This window comes from Kogia breviceps, chromosome 20 (genome assembly GCF_026419965.1).
Source record: "Kogia breviceps isolate mKogBre1 chromosome 20, mKogBre1 haplotype 1, whole genome shotgun sequence".
NCBI classification, from domain to species: domain Eukaryota; kingdom Metazoa; phylum Chordata; class Mammalia; order Artiodactyla; family Physeteridae; genus Kogia; species Kogia breviceps.
In genome coordinates this window covers 8,907,895-8,932,426 of record NC_081329.1, presented here as the reverse complement: position 1 = coordinate 8,932,426, position 24,532 = coordinate 8,907,895, and the positions used below count along the sequence as shown (strand labels likewise).

General features: G+C 44.8%; 1 protein-coding gene across 4 annotated transcripts in view; it reads right to left on the bottom strand.

Annotated features, from left to right (window-relative positions):
• Window positions 1–24,532, bottom strand: part of CSMD1 (CUB and Sushi multiple domains 1) — a 1,661,506-nt gene that overhangs the window by 36,819 nt on the left and 1,600,155 nt on the right. For all 4 annotated transcript variants that reach the window (XM_067022449.1, XM_067022447.1, XM_067022448.1 and 1 more), the window contains exons 51-54: window positions 21,402–21,596; window positions 16,099–16,272; window positions 9,108–9,281; window positions 7,535–7,708 (exon numbers count right to left, since the gene is read on the bottom strand). In XM_067022449.1, coding sequence (XP_066878550.1) covers window positions 7,535–7,708; window positions 9,108–9,281; window positions 16,099–16,272; window positions 21,402–21,596 — 717 coding nt within the window. The remainder of the gene's footprint in view (window positions 1–7,534; window positions 7,709–9,107; window positions 9,282–16,098; window positions 16,273–21,401; window positions 21,597–24,532) is intronic.

The window sequence follows — 24,532 nt, the reverse complement described above, 5'->3', positions numbered from 1 at the left end:
ATGCTTCAACATGTGCCCGAGTAATTTCTGTTGTGTGTCTAAAGCAGACAAAAACGACAACTCCTCCATCAACACTTAATAGAAGTGTAAATTAAGGCAGCCTCTGATTTAAGCTCCTTCCCCTGTAGAAACAGCTCCGGCCGCGACAGTGGGATGTGCCTGGCTCGTCTGAATGACACTCCCTGAGCCTGAGTGCCGGCTGGCGTCTGGGAGGGAACCAGCCACGTGCTTTCGCAGGTGCAGAGGAAAGAAAGAGCCCCGATTCTCTCTCTCTGACCCGCCCACTGCTGAACGGGCAGCTGCTGGGGAGCCACGCTCTCTCCAGGCATTTCTGGCTCAGAAGCCGGTAGCGTGACGAGCTCCCAGGCAGCCACTGCACTCGGTGGCCCAGCGGCCAAAGGCAAACCCTGCCCGACTGCACCTTGGTTTCTCTCTGTCCCCAGGATGACGGGGTGGGCGGATCAGAGGCGGACAAGGGTACCTTTCAGTGCTGCAGGATAATATCCTATCCTTCTTAAACCAATCCTGAGTTGACAGAAGAAAGACAAGTTCTTTCGAGTCAAGCAAACATGTTTACGGAGCCCCGGCCGATATTTTTAAGGCTCCATAGTGCATTGCGCCTGCAATAAAATTGTCACCAAACCCACCATCAATAGCAGGCATTAGCTATTTGGAAAAAGTGTCACTGACTTGCACGACTATTTTTATGACCTGAAAAACGCCTGCGTCGGCCCATTGGGCACTTGGAGTTGCATGTCAAGCCCAGGAGACAGAAACAGCTGCCTTGTGTCTGACCTTCAAAAGCAGGAAGGTGTGGGCTTCCCTGGTTGTGCAGTGGTTGAGAGTCCGCCTGCCAATGCAGGGCACGCGGGTTCGTGCCCCGGTCCGGGAAGATCCCACGTGCCGCGGAGCGGCTGGGCCGGTGAACCGTGGCCGCTGAGCCTGCGCGTCCGGAGCCTGTGCTCCGCAACGGGAGAGGCCACAGCAGTGAGAGGCCCGCGTACCGCAAAAAAAAAAAAAAAAAAAAAAAAGCAGGAAGGTGTTGCCTTGGCCCGAAGGCCAAAGACGCTACGGTGTCGAGCTTGCGCTTACATCGCGCTTAGAGGACGGTCCCCAAACCACAGCAGCCTCTGCAGTGAGAGGAAAGGACACAGCTTAGGTGACCCACGTGGAGGTGCCGAGCCGTCCTGCACCAGGGCGCCTGGCCCGTGCCTCACGCGCCCCGGGACTCCGCACGCCCCACCAGGCTCCTCCTTTCTTTAACTCATAGTTTTATATTCAGGCCCAGCTTTCCTGAAAGCAGCCTGATCGTGGGGCGGGTGAGAAAGACCAAGTGTGCAAAGCAAGTGCCATTCTGTGTTTGGGGTCAAGAAGGGCTGGAAGCAAGAAGAGAAAGAAAAGAGAACTAGTTATCGCTCCCGTAACGGTGAGGTCCGCCTGCGTCCCCCCTTTGCCGGCCGAGGAGAGCAGGGCTCTCTGAGCCCCACCACGTCGGGAGGAGAGCTGCTCAGAATTCACGAGGTTCACGCCCAAGCGCTCTGAAAGCTCGAAGCGGAATTCTCCTTGGGGGCCTCTCTTCCCCGCGGCACGGGGTGCGGGAGCCACGGACACCCTCATCCCCGGCGACACTGACCGCCGCTCTGGGATTTTACGTCGCGTTGGAATTTTACCTGGAAGGAGTGCTGAGTCCCAGGCTCCTCCCCATCCTTTCACTTAGTTCAGCACCCTTACAAAGCCAGGCAATAAAAATGCTTGACAAAGTTAGATTCCATGAGCTCCAAGACGGAAACCAAACTGCTCTTCCTGTTGGAAGAGGTGTGTCTACAAACACTAAACCTGCCCACGCTCTTCTCAGTCCCATCCTGTGGAATTAGTCCCACAGCATTTAGTCCTGCACAATTTCAGTCAGAAACGTCTATTATATCCCTTCCTCTTTATTTTATTGGTTCCCCTAGGAGATTCAGCTGTATCTACCAGCTTGGGGAAAAAAAAATAAGGCAGGAAGATTTTAACTTCTTTGTCCACGACAGAGAGAACTCTGAGACATTCCGCATCCTCGGTGCACGTGAGTGTGCGTTACCACACGGAGGGCAGGCTGCCGCCTCGACAGCTCACAGCACCCAGTCCGTCCACACGCACTGCTCGCCCGTCTCTGCTCTTTCTCCTGTTTTGTGCACAATTCCTATCTGGAATCTGGTGGACTGAGACTTCATATGACGGACAGATGTGAGCTGTCAGCAAAGCCGAAGGAGGGGTCAAATGACTTAACTCATCTTGTGGTGCCTGAAATGACCAGTAAAGTTGATGGTGTGAAGGTAAGTCAGACCAGGTCACACCTGTTGGAACTATTTTACTTTTTCAGTTGGAGACACGATGTCCAGAAGGGCAGAGCATCAGAGAGAAACTGGTGAGAGGCTCATTGTGGAAGTCTCCCCTCACCTTAGTATCACCCCTCAACACGCCAAGCGCTGAGACTTGGCCTTGATGTTCAGGTGTTAAAACCTGACAGAGAATGGAATTTCCTCAGCTGGAGAGAATGAGAAATGTTGATATCATATGTACATATATCATATATTACACAAGGAAAGAGAGTATTAAGTGACTCATCCTAAAACTGCCAGACTTGGTATACCTCATTTATTTCTCCTTGAACTGACTGAACTTTTAAGCTCATGTTGACACATATTTGAATTTAGGAGACAAAGACGCAGAACACTCTTCTATAGAAACGGGGGCCTCTGGAACAGTAGGCATAATCTGATTCTTAAAATAAATGTGAAGGCATTTGTTTTCATTCCTTCTTATGAAATCTACATCCATATAACTTATTTATTCCAGAAGGATATTACTATTAGCAAAAAGGATCCCTTCTTTGTTTATTTACTTTCCTGATCCTGTTTGTAAAGATAGAACCAGGGGTGAGTCGCTTCCTGGATTGGAGGCTTCTGATTCATCACAAGCACAGCCGCCACGGCCAGAGCTTTTCCCTGGGAAGGGCCGAGTCTGAGGACAGAAGGTGAGTCCAGGGTGGAGAGACTCTGTGGGAATCTGTGTCTAAGTCAGCCTCACTTCAGCACAGATTTACTGGGAGTTCATTCCAAAGTCCTGGCGGGGTTTCTCTTGCGCATCATTAACTCAGGATTCCACAACTCATTGACCTCCGCAGATTAGACATCTGAGAATCACAATCAAGTATTTGGGAGAAGAAATCAAGCACAACAGGATGCTGACAAGAGACACAACACCCTGAACCATCTGGGGGTTTATTCAAGGAACCACATAAGATAAGAATCAGGCCACACTGCAGGACACACCTTGAAGAATCCCTGGAAGTTTTACGAATAGAGTAGCTATTTTTGTTAACTTTAACTTTTTGAGTTTTGCGCCATTTTTTTCTGACGCTTCACCATAGTTATCAGTCTGACCTCTTTGAATTCATGCTTTTCCTGGTCGAATAATATGCATGTAAATTCTGCGCACTAGATTGTATCTCTTAGTTCATAAATGAAGCGAAACAGAGCAATAGAAAATAACAGAAACATGAGCAGGAGGGAGATGAGGGGGTGATTTCCAATCCCCTCAGCACTCGGACGACTGTTTGTCAGTCATCTCCTCCTTCATCAGACGTTTCTGAAGTGTCAGCTTCTAAAATGAAGTACGAATTTTAAAGTTCTGCTCTTCCAAAGGCAGTGTCGAGAAAATGAGAAGACAAGCCACAGGTTAAGAGAAAATATTAGAAAAGACATAACTGATAAAGGACAGTAATCGGAAATATTTTTAAAAAACTCTTAAAACTCAACAATAAGAAGACAAACAACCCAACTAAAAAGGGTCAAAAACCTTAACTGACACCTTCGCAACTAAGACCCACTGACGGCAAAGAATCCCGTGAAAAGACGCTCCACATCACATGTCGTCAGGAAAACGCAAATTAAAACAATAATGAGATTCCACTACACACGTATTAGAAGGGCCAAAATCCAGAGCACTGACACCTTAGCAACTAAGCCCCACTGACGGCAAAGCATCCCGTGAAAAGACGCTCCACATCACATGTCGTCAGGAAAACGCAAGTTAAAACAATAATGAGATTCCACCACACACCTATTAGAAGGGCCAAAATCCAGAGCACTGACAACAGCAAACGCTGGTGAGGATGTGGAGCAACGGGAACTCTCATCACTGCTCGTGGGGCTGCAGGACGGTGCAGCCACTTTGGGAGACAGTTTGGGTTTCTTACAAAAATAAACATACTCTTACCATACAACCCAGCGATCATGCTCCTTAACGTTTACCCAAAGGAGTTAACAACTTATATCCACACAAAACCCTGCACAGGAATGCATATAGCAGTTTTTTTCATAGTTGCCAAAACTTGGAAGCAACCCGGTGTCCCTCAGGATGTGAACGGAGAATCTGTGGTCCATCGAGACGATGGAATATTATTCACCCCTGAAAAGAAATGAGCTATCAAACCATTCAAAAGCAGAGGGGAAACTCACATGCATTTACTAAATGAAAGACGCCAATCTGAAATGGTTCTATACTGTGCGATTCCAACCGTATGACCCTGTGGAAGAGGCTAAACGATGGAGACAGGACAACGATCGGGGGTTGCCCGGGGCTGGGGGCCAGGAGGAGGGGCGGGTACGTGGGGCTCAGAGAAACTTTAGGGCCGTGAGAACACTCCGCAGGATATGGCAGGGGTGGATACGTGTCATCCATTGTACACCTGTCCAAACGTACAGAGCGTCTAACACCAAGGGTGAACCGTAATGTCACCTGCGGACCCTGGGTGACATGACGTGTCCATTCAGGTTCATCAGTGATAACAAATGCACCACCTGGTGGGGGTGGTGACGTTGGGGGGTGAGGCGGGGCTGTGCATGGGTGGGGGCAGGGGCTTTATGGGAAATCTCTGTACCCGCAGCCCAACTTTGCCATGAACCTAAACTGTTCTAAAAAATAACGTCTACTAAAAAGATAAGTCCATTCCTATTTTTCAAGAAAAGGGAGGAAGGTAAGAAAAGTCAAAATCAATACTGAAGACTTTAAAACACATTCTAGCATTCTTTAAACTGTGCGCCAGATATCTAAAGGACCTAGTACCTACTGTAAAACACCAAAAACCATTAATACATGATAGGCATTTAATTTCTTCTCTCTCTCTTTTTGGCATAAGTTAGAGGAAAATGAAGTACAGAAACAAAAAAGGTTCTGATAATTAAAAGCCTGCTGTTTTGAACTTACTCAATCTTTCATTTAGCCAGAATGTACGGTGTCCAGTGGACAGTCTCAGCAGCTGTGGGGACCTTCTCCCCGCTAATTAGCCCCCGGATTGGTATCTACTTAAAGGTATGAAGTATTGCACCCATCTCTGTACTGACAGTGTGCAGCACAGCATTCGGAACACAGTAGGTGCTTAACAAATATTAAATTAAGTTGAGTAGAAGGGTTTAGGGGGGAATGGATACAGATGGTTCTCATACACCTAAGGCATCAAAGGCACAGTTAGGCCATAACCCTGTGTGAAGATAAACTGACCCCAAATTTAAGGGCCTTCATTTGTAACCGTCCTTTCGGTTGTGCTGTTTTTTCCTCGTTGTAGAGGACAGAGGAAACAGTCTGATTAAAGGTGTTTAGTCTTTTCCTACATCTTCGCAGCCGCCTTACCCGGTGGCGGACACCACAGCTCAGCCTTCCCACTGCTGGCCACGTGCCCGGGGCTCCTGGCAGACACGTGGGCGCCACACTTCCCCGTGAGAGGTGAGGGTGAGGCTGGGCGGCTCACCCCGCTCATCACGGCCACCTGCATCACGATGCTCGGTTAGCGCTCAGGGTTTGCCGTTAGCGCTCAGGGTTGGCCGAGGTGGCCCCAGAGGAAGGCAGAGGGGCCGGAGGTCACTTAGAAGCCAGCTTCCGGCCCTGGCTCACGCATCCCAAGATGTCCCCTAACCCCGGTCACCCCGTTCCACGGCCCTGACTAGTCCAATTATCATGATAATATATAACCTACAAGAGGAACTTGTCAATGTCCAAGCTGACCAGAGCCCCACGCTGTCAGGAGACCAGCAGCAGCTTTGCAACCAGAAACCAGGGGCGTCTCTGTGAGATACTCCACCCCCCCGAAACAGGACACACCCGAAGCCTGCTTTCTGGGGACAGTTAGAACAGGGAACCTGGGGTCTCTGCTCTTCACAGCAAGACTTTCCAACATTGAAAAGGGAGTTTTAGAGCGAAGTGGAGTTAGGAGGCTTTACTTTGTCTTTGAGCTTAAGCCAAGCACTCTGCTATAGACGCGTGCCAGACTCGACAGCCAGTCTCGCATAACTGCTATTTCAAACTTGCCCGGATTCCCACTCTGCTATGGCTGCGGTTGAACACAGCTCCCTTGGAGCCCAGTGGGAGGGTGGGCGGTTGTCAGAGCAAGGGACCTCCTTAAGTGTCTGCCTGTAATAACGTATTATTACCAAAAAACCCAAAACAAAACAACAAAAAACTTCACCTTCACGTGGAAGGACATGCATGCATCTTCAGTAAGAGAGATGATTTTTTTTTTTTTTTTTTTTTTTTTTTTTTTTTGCTGTACGCGGGCCTCTCACTGTTGTGGCCACTCCCGCTGCGGAGCACAGGCTCCGGACGCGCAGGCTCAGCGGCCATGGCTCATGGGCCCAGCTGCTCCGCAGCATGTGGGATCTTCCCGGACCGGGGCACGAACCCACGTTCCCTGCATCGGCAGGCAGATTCTCAACCACTGCGCCACCAGGGAAGCCCAAGGGAGATGTTTTAATGGAAAATATCTGAAGATGTTTTAAGGGAAAGTATTTAAAGCAAAACCTTAGACGGCATGGGCTCAAACATCTAGAAATACAAAAACTACAAAGCAGCATTCCCTTGGAAATTTAGGTGTTAGTCCAGATCTATGTGTCGATTTTTTTTTTTTTTTTTTTTTTTTTTGCGGTACGCGGGCCTCTCACCGCCGCGGCCCCTCCCGTTGCGGAGCACAGGCTCCGGACGCGCAGGCTCAGCGGCCATGGCTCACGGGCCCAGCCGCTCCGCGGCATGTGGGATCTTCCCGGACCGGGGCACGAACCGGTGTCCCCTGCATCGGCAGGCGGACTCTCAACCACTGCGCCACCAGGGAAGCCCTGTCGATTTTTAAAGAAGTGAATTTCTAAAACTTGAGATTTAAAAGCAATAAGAACTTCTCAGATACCTCGATAAGGCTAGAAGCTTAGGGACCAAAGATGTGGAATATATGTGGCAGAAATAAATGAGTACACAAATGAGAGAAAGACAAACGGAAGACGAGTAGTCTTTGAAGTAGAGAATCCCAGGGGTTTTTGACTATCTGGCCAATTAGCAAGAAAGAGGCCATGGAGCGATTTGCGCGTTCCACTCAGAAATGTTTTCCCACCACAACAGGAGGCGCCTGCAGGAGCCCTGTCCCTGGAGGGGAAGCTTCGCCCTCTGTGCGCGCAGACAGGCGCCCTGGGTATGACCCAGCCCCCCAAAACCCCGGAGGCTCTCCTACCTCGGCAGGTGGGCGGAGGGCTGCTCCACTGGCCGCTGCTCCTGCACTGGGCTCGAGACGCGCCCTGCAACACGTAGCCGGTGTTGCAGGTGAAGTTCACGACATCATTTAGGTTGAACTCGCTGCCGTTAGTGAAGCCGTGGGCGGGGTTCCCTGGGTGGCCACAGGTGATGGCTGTGGAGGAAGACGGGTCCACATTAACACGCCATCACTCTCCCTCGGCATTCTTTATTAATACACGTACAGGTAGGTTAAATGTATGAACGAAGGGGCTGACAGCTAATCAGATACGTTACAGATTGTGTTTATATTTGGAAGGGAATGTTGAGAGAAAGAATCATGGGCTGAACCCACAGGTTTTTATTATAATCGTGGAAAATAACTAGCACCTGGCAAATATACTTGCTTCATCATCATAATTATTATCTCTTACATCATGATAGAATATCAGGTAATTTTCAAATAAAGCAGTGAAAAACAAGAGATGCTGAATTTTTGTATTAATCATGAGTTCTGAATATTTTCCCCTTAGAACACACCAACTAATTTTGTGGAACTCTCATCTTGAAACATTATAGGGACTTGGATGATAATTTAAATTGTGTATGTATAAATTCATCCAATGTCAATTTAAACGTCATGAAATTAGCAAAAATAAGAGGACATGCTCAAATCATGTTTTCTTTGGCATTCCCTACTGTATGGTCCTTTGGAACACAGCCAACCCTCATTATGTCATGCCCACAATAACAGCAATGCAAATCATGAACGTATCCTTCACTGGCCCTTTCAGAAGAAACACATCACAGTTGTAAAACTGGTGTTTTCCTTCTCATTTATCTTGTCAACTATTTTTTCTTCCAAGTAAAGCTTTCACCCTTGAACTGTGTACAGTTAGCACAGCACCATCACAGAGAACACCTGTCACTGTCCTAAACTTACATCAACAATTCCTTTGTTTAGGAAAATAAAGAACATATAAGGGAAAAAAATTAGTTTAAAAGGAAATTTGCGTAAGGGTACAATTTCTTCTAAAAGTAGGAGTCAGCATTCGTCTCTCAAGTTATAAAGTTTGAGGACAATGGTTACACACAATCTCACCTCTTTATCAAAGGGAGGGCTGCGTACAAACTCTCTGCGTTCTTGACGAAGCAATGACAAGAACACAAAACAACACAGAAGCTTGGGGGGGGGTGGCTACCGTGGGGCCCCTGCAGAGCCAACCTGCAGACTCGGACCCAGCGCCTCTATCCTCCTCTGGTGGGATGCCGTTTCCACCTTGTCGTCCTGGGACAACGTTGGCGGAATGCATGCCTGACATCCCTCATCCTGGGACCCATCTGAGATGGGCTGCCGAGCAAATTCAATGCGGAGGGGGCCTGCAGGAGGCGTCACAAGGACATGGAACGGGAGGAGGACCAGAGACAGAAAGGGAGGAGCGCCCACGGTCTCTCTCTTCCGACAGCTCTCCATCCTTTCTCTGAGCCTAAACGTGTCTGTGTTACGACCCAATGACAAAAGAAAACACCACGAAGGGAAGCACCCGCCGAGTTAGTTCACAGGCTGTACTTACGGACACAGACTGGGGTGTGTCCGGACCACTGGTGGTCTTGCAAGCATATCCGGACGGAAGTCCCCACGAGCCGGAAACCGGGGTTGCACTGATAAACCACGGTGTCCCTGTAACTGAAGCCGTCGCCGCTGATGTGGCCATTCACGATGGGATCCGGGGAGCCGCAGTGGCCAGCTGAAAAGCGAGCAAAAGCAACAAAACACGCTGGAGAGCTTGTCGTCTATAAAAGTACCACATGCGTGGAGAAACAACAGAGTCCTACGGTATGGCACGGGGAACTCCATTCAACGTCCTGGGATAAACCAGAATGGAAAAGAATACACAAAGGGATACATATGTATGTGTATAACAGGGTCTCTGTGCTGTACAGGAAAAATTAACACGCCATTGTAAATCAAGTATACTCCAGTAAAAAAATCTAAAATAATAAAAGTACTACAATCAAAATTAGTTTATCTTTACTGTCAAGTGACTGACAGCACTGAATGCAAACATTATTGGAATTTTTTCCAGTTATATTTTTTTTATTTGATAGTTTTCTTCAACTCATTAATTTTTCTCAACAATTGTGGGTAACATAAGTAATAGTTCAAATATAAAATTGTTAAAAGGTCTTTCCCCAGTTATGGTTTCTCCATTTATTTCTTTTACTTATTTTTCTCATTGATATTTTATGTTATTTATCTATTTATTCTATTTCCAAATAAAAGTCAAAAGAAAGGAAGAGACACTTGGAATTAATATAAGTTCTGTAACCCTATTGAAAGTGGGTAGCAAAGAAAAGGATGGAAGGATCTCCAGTGAGAGACTAGATTCCTGAACTATCTGTGAAATTCCAAAAGAAGGACTGATATCAGAAAATAAGTTCAATTTCAGAAAATGTCCATTAGAGTTATGTTTGAACTGATGTCTAGGGGAAACTGTTGCACCCTCAGTTGAACACAGAAGTCCAGAGCTCAGGGGAGGGACACCCTGCAGACAGAGATTTAGGAAAAGCTAGATTACAGATGGAGGCTGAACCCAACAGGTGGCTGAACTCGCCCGTGAAAAGTATGTACAGCAAGGAAAGGGCCCCCAAATGAAACTGGGGTGAACATCAATACTTAAGGGGAGGAAAACAGTACTGATGTGAGGACTCTGACATGTAAGGAGGTCGCTGGCCAACGGGGTGTCAGATAAGCTTCAGTACCAGAGGGCTTCCAAGTGGGGAAGGAAGCTAGAGGAATTTTCAGTCCTTCGTGAGTTGAAGGCTGAGGGGTGACAAAGCTTCTTTGCCTGACAAAGCTTTAATCCGGGTCCTGACACTCCTCCCAGGACTTTTACAAAGTCCTTGTAAAAGCCAACTTTAGCAAAGCACCCTGCTAAGTCAGCCTACAAGAACCCTCCAGCCTCAACATCTGACCCAGGTTCTCACCGCACCCGCCACTGGGAGGTGGGTTCAGCCAGAGCCCCTCCAAGCCCTGAGGTTCCCTCTCAGGAATGTCCCACCCTGCCCCCTCCCTGCCCCTTGGCTGTGACCCCCACTGGCCCACATGGCATCTGGAGTTGAGCCGTATCTTTGTGAAATCCCATCACCCTGGTCCCTACACCAACCGCTAGGGTCCTGAATGAAGTCTGCCTCATTATCTTTAAGGAGCGCCATTAATATTTTTTCTCTGTAACAGTAGGAAGGTGCTCTGTGGTCCAGGGAAAACTAGGAAAGGCGTGATTCCCTTCTTCTCTTTCACTCTCCTTCCACTTTCTTTCCTTCCTCTCCTTCCATCCTCCTCTCTGTCCCTCCCCCCGCACTCACGTCCATGGAAAGAGTATCTTGTGAACTCAACCAACTATGGAGCATTAGGAGTAACTGACATGAAAAGGATGGATAGACAAGGAGAGTTCCTAAGTTGTCCCCAAAACTCGCTCCTTAGGCTGGAGCGGCTGCAGAGCGTTTTGGGGTGGATTTCCCCTGGCCACTACCCTCCGAGTAGAGCACCCAGCTGCCAGTGCTTTACTCAGAGTACAGCAACCCCAAAGCCGAGAGCACGGCCAAACTACTGTCACATGACACTCAGGGTTAATGCCGCCATTCTGGAAGAATTCAAAGCAGTACTCTCTATTTCTGTGTCAGGCAATGCAGCTGCATTGGGTTATCCTAGGTTTGAACTCGATCTGTTATCAGCAGGATGACCTTGCCGAGGCCGGAGGGAGAAAACCCGATCGGTGATAGGTGTCCCTCTTTGAGCGGAATCTCTGCCCCAACATTTGTAAGAGGTCGGGTCAAGTTGTGCTCGATTCGCTTGATCTTTTGTCGCCTCTGCAGCTTTTCCACTCAGCCAGATCCAGATCAATAAAGCTGATTCTGCCCACAAGCCAGATCGCCTCCCCCCGCACCAGGCGTGAAACAAGCAGTGAACTGGGAGGAGGCTGAATGTTCTCCGGGGGTTGAAGGGAGAGCTTCTGAGGCTGTTATCCCGGAACACGGATGCGGGCTCCTTCCCAGAGGCTGGGCTTTGCACAGCGATCTCCGTCGGGTAGAGACGTGGAGCCCCGCTCGCATCCCCGAGACAAGAAAGGAGCCAGAGCCACCACACACAGGCTTATTACTGCAGGGATCCAGCCACTTCCGATGGGAGAAGGAAATGATGTAATTTCTAGAAGCACACACCAAAATAACACACTCCAATCCTCAAAGAGAGTGTGGGCCGCCTGATTCCTGGCTGTTACTCTAGAGAACGTCCAGCACTTTGGGGGTACCCTGAACCGGGCCAGCACTCCGAAAGGAGGGACCCGGGCTCAGCGTAACCGAGATGCTGCAAAGGGTACATTGCGACAGAAAGTCCCCATCCCTCTCGGTGATCTGCACAGCCTCACCCTTGACTTGGACAAACACGGCTGCCTGGGCTCACTTTTAAACCTCAATCCTATTTTTTTCATCTAAGTTTTCAGTAGGAGCACGTGCTTCCGGGCTGCATTCTCTGTTGAAAGCCTGGCAAATAAGCACTCCTAACGGCAAGGAGATATCTGTACACTCCAGAAACCAGATGGCAAGGCTGACAGGCTTGTGTGGAAATAAGGACTTCCAACAGCAACTCTTCTCTGACACGTGGTCACTTCAGTTCTGGGAGGAACTGGCCTTAAAGACCTAAAGAAAATCGGGGATGTCTTTCAAAAACACTCCCTTTCAGCTCAGTGCCTGAAGGAAGAAGAATTGACAGCCTCTCCTCAAACTCCACTTCCCATTTTAAGTAAATGTGGACGATGTGACTTCTGGATCTGAAGCTGGTAGAGAACAATCTGTTTGTCACTCGTATAACTTTCCAGCCCTCAGCTGAGTTCCTCTTTAAAACATTCGAAGCCTTAGACCAATTATGGGCTAGTCACAAATACAGAATATTTCACTTACAGTATTTAACCAAAATTTCAACAGTAACATGTCGAAATGTTGTAGAAGGGAAAAACTGTATGAGGTGGAATTTGAATTCAATGTACTCTGAGCTCTATTTCAAATTTAAGGTTCTGTTATCCTATGATAATACTGGGATATGTCCTTTGTGACTTTTTAAAATGTAGCCCCAGTTTTGTTACAGACACACTATGTAGAAAGCATTTCTCTATCTTTGCAACTATGTTCAGGCATCTGTTGAGTGTCTAACACATATCAGTCACTCCTTAAACGCTTGATGAAGTGAATAGAAATAAAGTAACTTCACAATGGCCTGTGTTGCCCTCTACATTTTAAAAGCATTTCCAAATCCACTGTCTCCTAGGTGGCTTTCCTTTATTGGCGAGGATTGAATGCTGACTAGCTGTGGGCCAGCAATGTCCTTGGGGCTGGGGATTCAATGAAGAATAAGATACAATCATAAAAGAGACGGGGGAGGTCTGACACTGAAAGTGCCGCAGGGTGTTAGCCCCTAAAGACCTGAGGAACAGGGAAACTTCCCTGGTGGTCCAATGGTTAAGAATCTACCTTGCAGCACAAGGGACACCAGTTCAACCCCGGGTCAGGGAACTAAGATCCCACCTGCCTCAGGGCAACAAGACTCACTGTGGCAGCGTCTGTGCGTATGCTTGGCCATTTCCGCTGCAATGATCGTCAAGGAATCCAGCGTATTCTTCCCTGACGGAAACCACTGGAAATAACCATCGTACCACAACTAGAAATAAGCGATCCCTGCTCCACATGAAATAGAAGGAAAATCTCAGGCAAAAGCATTTTTTGTTCCAGTAACCCTAAAAATAAGCAAGATACCTCACCCACAACTTGAAAAATGTTTTTGCCAAAGTATTTTGCATTGTGATGGAGAAAGCATGGTGGGTGTAGAATCAATAAAGCTCAGAGTCTAATGGAGCCTCAGACAAAAACCTGCCAGCTAGCCAACCACCTTCTATAGGAAGTCTTCATTGCATTTCTGGACAGATCCCACATGTTAAAAAATAAACAAGGGAAAATATTTCTTATATTGGGTCTGAAAACCATTTTTCTGTGCATAGCGTCTGCCATTTCAAACCAATGAATGGAGCTGTTTCACAAATGTCATTAGCAATCCTGGTCCTGGCCCTTGGCAGATGTGTTTAATTAATTTTATCTTTGTTTCTTCTTCTTTTCTTCTTTTTCCCACCCACTATTTTAAATATTTGAAAATAGATATTAATTACTACCTAACACTTTTCTCTCAGCCAAACTTAGGATCACAAGTTTTCCAAACATTCCTCCAGTGTCATGGTTACCAGATCCTTCACCACATACACACGTCAATTCCTCAAGAGCCCACGTAAACTATCTCACGGAACTGAAATCATCACCCCAGATGTGGCCCACGCAGGCTCACGGAACGAGATGGAGACTAGTCACCAAACAGTGTCAGTGTCAGAGGCATCTCTTCGCACAAACGAGCCTTCCATTCTCCACAACACCCAGTCCTTCTGTGTGTGCTATGATTTCATAATTTTCTCCTCACCATGTACATTGACAGTTATTTTGTTTTTTACTTTGAGTAAAATTTTACACTATTTCCATTATTTTCCTATGTCTAATGAAATATACTTGGCCTACCATTCGATTTGAAGATTTCCTGAATCTGTCATCACATATTTATTCTCACTCTTTCAGCTAGCAGTGTTATGCCCTCATCCAGGAGCTAAACAAATGTTTTGGAAAGGACTAGAGTGTGGAGAGAGAAACATACACCTGGAAACCTCCTTCCCAAATCACAGCAATCCACTGAACATCATTCATGTTATGGATTTTACCCCTTCGAGTCTCAGTGATAGCTGGGAGACTATGTTTACAAACTTTAAAAATCTTTAAACTAAATTCATTACACATTCTTTACTCATTGGTTTATAAACGTGGCTATGCATCATTTCTCACCCCTTTCTAATTGTGTCTTTTTTCTTTTAAATACTTCATGCCTCTCCAACTGTATTATTCTTTATATGCCGTGTCCAAGTTTTACAATGCTAATGTTTTATACATTATAATCCGGACATTTTTCTTCCTCTTTATTTTCAGTTTAAATTCCTTCTGAGCACTCCCTCTTGCAAAAAGTGTCTAAGCCACATTGCATCCCACTGAGGCCATGCCTTTGAGCTTCTCGTCCAGCCAACTATTCAATATGCATTTCGTCCTTTCTACTTCAAAGTCCTAACCTTCGGTCAGAAGAATGCCACACAACAGGTAAAGGTGTATTTGCAATCAGTAAGGCTCAAGCTGGTCCCATGATTCAACAGTTACATAAACTAAACTTGACATTTAAAGCCCCTGAGGCTACCACTGCCCTACCTTCATCCCATAAGGTCCTAATCAAATGTAAATTGCTATTACTTTCCATCTTACAATTCATAGGGGAGATGCAATTTCTTAGATCACCTGATCCCCTTCAAAGGCACCAAGTTCCCCTGCAGTTGACGGAGAAAACCTACCCCAACTGCAGCTGCCTTAAGGAGAGCGCTACTCAGGGGCCAGTCTCACAAGAACACTTAGGAAAGCTCAGAAAATCCCAGAAGCACTCGGCTGAAGGCTACAGTGACTACACTCAACAGGGATATACACACACACACAGTGTTCAGGCAGCACTGATCTAAGTCCTGTATTAACCTGAAGGAAGTCATTTCATGGAGAAGCGTGAAAACTTCCTTCTTTCGTCAGTTGCATTTTTCTGGGACTGCTACTGTACTTTCATCCTCAAATTCTCCCGAGTGTTTCTTCAAATTCTCTCCAGTGAAAAGAACAGATTATTACTATTTAAAATGGACTGGTCCTGGCTTAGTTCCTAAAGCGAGCCTAGCCCACAGAGGTTCAGAAGCTTAAACTTTCCAGCTTCTACTGCTTTGGAGTGATTACAAAATTATTGAGATCACAGAGAGAGTTCTAAAGGACTAAAGGCAGTTTACATATTTTGCAAATTACTTGGAGATCTAAAAGGAGCATTAGAAATCACTGCACTTTAAGCTGCTTATCCAACAATTTTCATACACTTATTCAGAAGATTTTTCCATGGAAAATTTTTCAGTCCAATTTTTAAAAAAATTGTCAGGCAGAAAATGTTAATCCTTGGGAAAAAGAAGACCAAGTTACTACGCACACTTTCAATTTTAAATAATTCATTGTCCTTATATTGATGGACATTAATATCACATTAACTTATTAACATAATTTTTTTAAAATTAAAAAAGATAAAATGTATGATAATTTTGAAGTTTACTTTTGTGCATTCTAAAATCACGATGGCATTTGAGAGTAGTGACATGCTTAGCAGTCTATAAAATAGTCTTTGTGTCACTTAAGGCAACATGTGACCTGCATTTATTGCTCAGATTTTTTAAAAATCCCTTTAGATACTTAAAGAAGATGTCATATTGTAAAGTGCAGCATTTAAAACCCAGGTAGGATTTAGTGACACTCTGTCAGAGCATTTATGGCAAGAAGTGCCATGCTTTGCCCAGCTATCCTCTATTTTTAAGGTTCATTTGAATTAAACAAGTGCCCAATGATGGATTAATTTACCCAGACAGCGAGTCTCGGGGCCGCTCCAGAGCCCGTTGGCCAAGCATTCTCTGACGTGAGAACCCACAAGTGTGTAGCCTGTGTTACACGTGAATATGGCTGTGGCGCCATAAACTGTCATTGTTCCAATCTTGTTCCCATTTGGGGGAAAGGACAGGCTTCCACACGAGATCACTGGAAGGAAAAGAAAAACAGAGTGAATATTATTTCAGGTCTGCAGACTTCCCTTTTGTTTAAAAACGACAAAATCTTCAGTCTTCATTTTCATTAAGAACACGGGCAGGGGTGTCATCTAAGGGTGAGATAGACACACCACCTAGGACGCTTAATTTTTCTTCTCTTATATCCTTGAAATGAAAACTTGAAAGTTTAGGGTGGAATCCAAAATATCCCTTCCTTTACCCACTGCTGTTTTTTTTCATCCTCACAGGTAGCTAGACTTTTCTTGAGTAAATACACAGTATACAAACATATTCACACACGAGCAAATCAGTCAAATGAGTTGGCTTTCTGTCCTCTTTTCGGTCTACACCAATCACAAGAATCACATCATAGTCACCGGACACCTATGTGTGTGTAGCAGGAATTAAGAAATGTGGGTGGTCTTTCCCAAAGTCAGCAGCTGGTACAAAGCAGTGAGGAATTAAACCTGGGATGCCCACTGCAGCAGAAGGACTGAGTTCGTTTTTTCTTTCATTTACTTGCCTAAGTTGCTGGGATCACGAACTCCATAAAAATGCTGACTATACAGGACATGTGCAAACTTTCTGAAAATTAAAAAAAAAAATAAAATCTAGACCTTAAGTGATTATAGATGTAGGTGCCCAGTTCACACGTGTGTCCAGCATAATGACTGGCCGTGACCACTTGCACCCACACGGCTACTCCCGTTGGGGAGATGAATGCAATGGCCACTTTCATCACAGATATTTGTTATACCACCTGACTCCCTGCACTTTCCAAATCCACACGTTTGAGCACAAAGAAATCAGCAGAATCTCAGGGGAGCTGGAAATCATAACGTCATCAAGGCCAACTGCTCATCAGAGGCTGAAATGTGTTTTAACAGGTGACAATGAAAGTGTTTGAAAAGCTCTTCTAAGAAGAGTGATAAAGACTTCCTGATGTACCGAGTTCTTATGTGTAAAGGGCTCAGGGCAAAGCTGCCACGTGGCTAAAAATTACTGAGCCCTTATTAACAGTAAACTGATACGAGGCAGTGAAAAGTCATGATTAAGAACACAGATTCTGGCTGCAGGCTGCCTACCCAGGTTCTGCTCAGCTTTGCCAGTTCCTAGCTCGGTGACGCTGGCCAACTTCTCGAAGTCTCTCAGTCCTCCTGGGTCATCTCCTAAAGGTTAATACCAGCACCTGCCAGGTAGGGCTGTGCAGCGGATTCAAAGAGAGGACTGTGGGAGCACCTAAAGCAATGCCTTGCACCTGACCAGGGCTGGGTCCCGGTTCACTAACAGCGAAGCCCATCTCAGGACCTATTCAGGGAACAGAATCCAAAGTCTGAGAACGTTTACTGATAATTCAAGTGAAGAAAATGTTATCATTTAGACCAGTCTTTTGAATTAAGCTGATTTTACTCCAAGACACATAATCCTGGCTCCATTTCAAATGGACAGACAGACACAGCCAGGAAATGTGTGTTCTAGGGGCACTGCTCACCAAAAGTGTGGGAAGTTCAGCTCTAGAGCATGTCACGATCAGAACACTATTGTTGCTGAGGGAGCCGTGAGGACTTCTTAGTTTGCAGGGTTGTTAAACTCTTACAGGGTCACATCTTATGCATTTAGTGACACAGTTAACATGTTTGCTCTACCAAATGTCAATGGATTTGAGTCGGATTTAGATTTTTTACAGTTAGTTATGAACTTTTCATTAAGCCTTTTCTCAAACATGGTATGAACTTCACCCTGAGCTATGATATTTAAAGATCCACTTGTAGCCATTCAGGATAATTGGACCGTGTTTTGAAACCTCAGCTTTAGTGAGAACTGTTAAATAGCACTGAGGTCTGAGCACACCTCCTCGCAGAAGTCTCGACACGCCGTTGACGGCGGACTAGCAGAAAGGCTCACTCTGTCTTCGCGTCTCTTCTATTCTATTAGCGTCTGTTAAAAATATGCTGGTGGCGGAACTATTTTAGGCTTGTCCGCTACTAAGGTTCACTAGACTATAAAGAAGAACCAATGGAACAAACATTAGCTTTTCAGCAGCTGGATAATGGAGTCTCAGACGTAGAGATTTGGTTGGCAGTAAACCCAAGACGTTAATGAGGTAGGCAGAAGCCATCTGAAAAGTTCCCCTAATTGAAAGGGAAAACCCCTCTCCCCTAAAACACAAACAAACGAAAACCTGTGTCAAACATCCAAGGGAAAGCTTTATTTCCGTGTTCTTTTCTCCCATCAAGTTTTCAAGAATAAAGTCAATAAGTCTGCTTTTTTCTCCTCTGTTAAATATATATTCATACGCACGGTCAACTGTCTCCTCTGAATTCTCAGAGTTTGTCTTGGGCAGAGGATGCTCAGCTGAAGACACTCAGAGTGCCCCCAGCTCTGTCCGATTTACTGTTGATACTGTAGTATTTTCTCACTATTACTGTGGATTCTAAGCCTTTGCCTGACCCCCCTGAAAAGCCTCTTTCCTCTTTCCTTCAATTCTACAATTATAGTCATGTTGAAATCCTCTACCTTGAAAAAGAAATCATATTGAGACATTTCATTTCTCAAGCCTGTGAAGTCAACAGGATTATGGATGTTACTGTCAGCAATATGGATATTATTTGTGAATGTGACAAATAAATAAGGTCAAGAGTAGGTGATTTCAAACATGTTCTTCCTGGAAAAAGCCTTGTGACTATGCAGTTAGACAGGAGCAGCAAACACACGACATGGCACACATGTGAATGGGGCAGTGCTGCCAATCATGAAGAAAAGGTTCAGAGGACGTATGATAGCTATTTTTAAGTATGTGAAGGCATGCCATGTAGACCAGAATCTGGAATTGGATTAGTAGGCTAAGAGAGATAGTGCCAAGATACATGGATCAAGCCAGAAAGAAGGCCTCACTCAAAGTGAAAATGTCCACATGAAATCATTGTCCCTGGGGCAGTTAGTGTCACATGAGTTATTTAATGCAGGCTGGACATTTACTGGTGAGTATATTATCAAGAAAATTCACAGTTAGGTCATTCTAAGTGATGACCAGTGTCTACACCAACACAGAATGGAATAAGGATGTCCACTCCGTGGTCTCCTATGATACAGATGAAATGTGTAGCCTGAAGGATAAATACTCCCATGATTTTATGATCAGTCCACGCAGATCCCCAATTATCAATACAAATAGAAGGTCATCAAAGACCAGCCTGCCAACTTCACAGCTTGACCCAGGTCTAACTTACGAGAGCTCTGAACTAAGCAGTTAGAAAAGAGGTACAGGCCAGAATTCAATGTTCTTTGGATATCTATAATACAGCAAAATTCCAATGTAGCTCTCTAGGTCTGTGTGTCTAAAATTTTAAATGCAAAGATGATTTCTTTTTGATTCATGAATTTCTGTGATAAACATTTTTCTTAATTTTTAAAGCAGTAAGTCAAAAAATAAATACACATAACAAGAAAATAGCAATAGGCTCCAGCTTTTACACAGTCCTTGTGTTAGGGGGGTTATATGGGCACCCCCAGACATGGAATTTTAATTTTGCTTTCTTGTTTCTTGAGGGATAACCATTGATAGTCATTCCTCCTCAAAGATGGGTGACGGCCAAGCTAACAGTTTCAAAGTGAGACTAAGGTCTCCTGTCCTCGTCACCCCTGGATACCTGGGCTCTGTCTACGGACATGGTGTAATACCCTCGAGTCAGAATAACACAAACTCTTCAAGAAGTGGCGACTATCTCAGCTGACTTCATAGTTGTTATGGATACGCTTAGAAGGTGGTCAAAGGTCATCTCTTCATCTGGAGCTAACTGCACAAGCAGAGTGGGAGCTCCTAACATTTCCAGCCCCTAAGCAGGTAGGTAAGCCAAACAGTTAGATCCAGGAGATCCTGTGGACTGGGCCATTCTTAGATAAAACATAGGCAAACAACAAAATAAATAAAAATACAGCTCCTTAGCTGTAACAGTGATTTGGATAACAATACATTTGAAGATTCTGTTGGTTCAGTTCCAATAAAACGTAGACCTGGTGTTTATTCTGTGAAAAAGCTACCACAGAGTGGCAGACTGGGCTTAAAAAATGTGCTCCTCATGAACGTAAGGACTGAGTCTCCAAGTCACATCTTGAGCTTCCTGGTGGGGACAGATGTGGGACCGAGCGAGCTCACTGATTCAGACTCTAACACGGAGAAATTCAGTACCAATTCAGGGACCACACAACTAGTCAAACCAGGACACTCTGGGCAATGATGTGGGAACCATTAATAAGTCAGCTTCAGGCAGGGCTGCCCAGGGCCTGAGGGCGCTGTCCACTTGGATTATGAGCTCGCAGAGGTCCTGACCCTTCCTGATTTGCCTCTGTGATGCTGGCGAAGAGCTTTAGTGGGAGCTTCATTACCATTTGTTCCATTAAAAGTGGAATTAGAATGATTATCACAGACAGTGAAGCATTATTTCTTTTGTCCTTTTTCCATTTTTATTCTGGTTTATTCTTACTAAGCTGTGTATTTTTATAAATATGACACCAGTCTAACTGCTTGTTTTTGTGCATGATAATTTCCTGTGAACAATCCCACTACAGACTGTATATTAAATATGTCTGAATCAAACAGTGCTCTGAACAATGCTCATATTGTTTTATTTTTCTATTTATTCATATTTATTATGAAACCCACTCAGAGGCTTAACTGCTTATCTTGTACCTACGAGAACAATAATCTCCCTTTTCCAGACAGTCATTATTTGACAACACAATATTCTTAGCATAAATACACGCATTCCTGAGATCCTAATTAAAAGGTTTGAATAGTCAGTGCATGGAATAAGATTGGTCTTTTTAAACGCAGGCCTGGATTTGTTTTTGAGCTGATTCGAAATATCGAGTATTCTAATATTTCAACATTTGTAAAATATGATCGTCAACAAGAAAAAGACGGCATTTGACACTTAATGCAGCGGTCATATATTTAAGTATGTCAGATAAAAATACACGTTCATTGTTGTAATGAAAAGAAATGCCATCGGGTTACACTGTTAATCTATAGGACGACAGATTACGGTCCCTGAAAAGGTGGATGCCGCCGCTGTCAGTGATCAGGATGGCCTCGAGGTCAGGAGCACACCTGTTACTCACCTCTGCATCTCGGCCTCTCCGCCCCTATGCCCCACGTGCCGTTGGCGTGGCACTGCACCAGCCTCTGGCCCTCCAGGTAATACCCGGGGCTGCAGCTCAGCACCACCTGGGCTCCATACTCATTCAGGGACCCCGACACCAGTCTCCAGGTGACATGTTCTGAGAGCTGGGCTTCAATGCCAGGGCAAGTGACCGCTGGAAAGAAACACACTTAACATCATCACTTTGTTCTCAAGGGGTCAGACCAGGCCGGCTTTCCATGGTGAAGGCCTCCCGTATGAAACCCATCGTGCTGTACAGAAGAGATGCCGTCACTGTTATTTGCGGTTTTCTCTACTACCCACAGAGCCACACAAAAATGATCCCAGATGCAAAATGCATTCCACAGCCTCATGGCAAGTGCACTGGAAATCTTGCAGTGGGATTACATGTAAAGGGATAAATCACTTCCACAAAGTCTCGAGGTTCATTGAAAATGATCATCAGGTAAATGTAGGCATGAATAGAAAAATCTTACTTCTAATTTGTCTCTATCCTCTGAGAAACTTGAAATGGTAATTGAGTAACTGAAAACCAGCTTAGACCAAGAAAATCAGATGCCCTCATTCCCTTCCTCCGTACGTAATACGCTCTATTACTGGATTTATTAGCGCACAAAATCCACATGCACACACATTAATACTATACAGAAAGGTGTTTAGCGAATCTTAAAGGAGAGAATCTATTCATGTCCTTAGGAAGTGAACTAGAATTATAATAGCTACTTAATAAAGAGCGGTAGCAACGCTTTTAATAACAGTAGTAGTAGCAGTAGCTGTAGTACAATACTACCGGAGTGGATTCAAGGAATTTATGACAATGCTGAAAATATATGCAAGATTTGGTATACGTGAATTTATATATTTTCTGAAGAGTACAATAATGTTTAAAATTAATTTTACAATGTTAGGAACTAGAACTCTACTTCCCTAAATATGAAGCTTCATTGGCTAATAACCTTCACAGTCAGCTACCCACAAAGTTAACCAGATTGATTAATTTATTGATCCTGGAAGAATTAGCTAAAGATACCACTTGTTTTTCATAATAATATTAATAAATACATTTTACTTATAAATTCTATACAAGTTCATTATAATTGAATTAGACATATCCAAAATGTTACAAAAATCCCATTTAATCTTCTCTTGGTAATTTTACCATTACTATGTGCAAATAAACAGAAAAAATAGGCCTTTTTGGTACTATTGCAATAATAATATCAACAAGGTTTAAAATGTGAAAAGAATTTTCTAATTTAAAAATAATCCTTAGATCGAGTTCTCAGGTATTTTTTCGGTAAAACAATTATCCAAAATTTATATGGATATTCAAGTGTTTTACCTAGTGATATAAATAATTTTTTTTTCTAACTAGATTACCTTTAGAATTTCAGGCATGACTGCCATTTCTGAAAAGACTTTAATGTCTTTAAACTGACAAATCCATAACTTAATTTCAATCCTGCTGCACATTTCAAATAAAATCTGGGACTTCCCTGGTGGCGCAGTGGTTAAGAATCAGCCTGCCAATGCAGGGGACACAGCGTCGAGCCCTGGTCCGGGAAGATCCCACATGCCGTGGAGCAACTAAGCCCATGCGCCACAACTACTGAGCCCGTGCGCCTAGATCCCACGAGCCACAGCTACTGAAGTCCACGCGCCTAGAGCCCGTGCTCCGCAACGAGAAGCCACCGCAATGAGAAGCCCGCGCACCACAATGAAGACTAGCCTCCTCTCGCCACAACTACAGAAAGCCCGCGCGCAGCAACGAAGACCCAACGCAGCCAAAAATAACAATAAATAAATTTTTAAAAATCTAATTTAAATTTTCAAATAAAATCCATTTCATTTCATCAAAGCTGTGTTTCTAGAATTAAGTTGACTGTTTAATTACTGAACTATCTTTTATAAACTCTGTTTCTGCCAAGAAGGATTCAATGTTGGCTTACACAGTGGAATCAGAAGTTTTCTTCCACTAACATCATCCACAGCGGTGGTTTCCAAATTCTGCGTGATTACCTCTTTCTTTCTTCTTTTTTTTTTTTTTTTTGTGGTACATGGGCCTCTCACTGTTGTGGCCTCTCCCGTTGCGGAGCACAGGCTCCAGACGCGCAGGCCCAGTGGCCATGGCTCACGGGCCCAGCCGCTCTGCGGCACGTGGGATCTTCCCAGACCGGGACACGAACGCGTGTCCCCTGCGTTGGCAGGCGAACTCTCAACCACTGCGCCACCAGGGAAACCCTCTTTATTTTTTATTAAAAAATTTTTTTAACATCTTTATTGGAGTATAATTGCTTTACAATGGTGTGTTAGTTTCTGCTGTACAGCAAAGTGAATCAGCTCTACATATACATATATCCCCATATCCCCTCCCTCTTGCGCCTCCCACCCCCCTCCCTATGCCACCCCTCTAGGTGGTCACAGAGCACCGAGCTGATCTCCCTGTGCTATGCGGCTGCTTCCCACTAGCTAGCTGTTTTGCATTTGGTAGTTATATATGTCCATGCCACTCTCTCACTTCGTCCCAGCTTCCCCTTCCCCCTCTCCGTGTCCTCACCGCTTTCTTTATGAAAATGGTATATGGTTTCCTTTTAATTATCTGATTCTGGTTTAATTGTTTGCTTGCACCTCTGTCTCCCTGCTAGGCTCTAAGTTCTTTTATTGTAAACATTATGTCTTTTTACAGTTTTTTTTTTTTGAGAATAATGTCTGACAAAGCAGGTGCTGGTGACACATTCGAGTCTATATGTGAGTGTGTATGCTTTGAAAAGAAACATGCCCCCCCCCAAAAAGTGCTGTGGCAGCAAAAACAACACACAACAGCAACAGCAACAAAAAACACAAAGAAACTGAGGCAATAAAAGCATATGGGTAGAAATTGAGAGTAAAATGAAAACTGAGAACTGGAATAAATATTTATCTAAAGTCTAGCTTGGCCTACTAAAGGAAGGGTGGAGCTTTCCAGAAATTTCTGCAGATGTGATTTTATCTGATATTTTCGAAGATGCCCCAAGGGGGAGACCATACAGAAACGTCTGAGTTTGAACGACCTATGATGTTTATTCGGGTGGTAGAATCCAGGTTATGTGA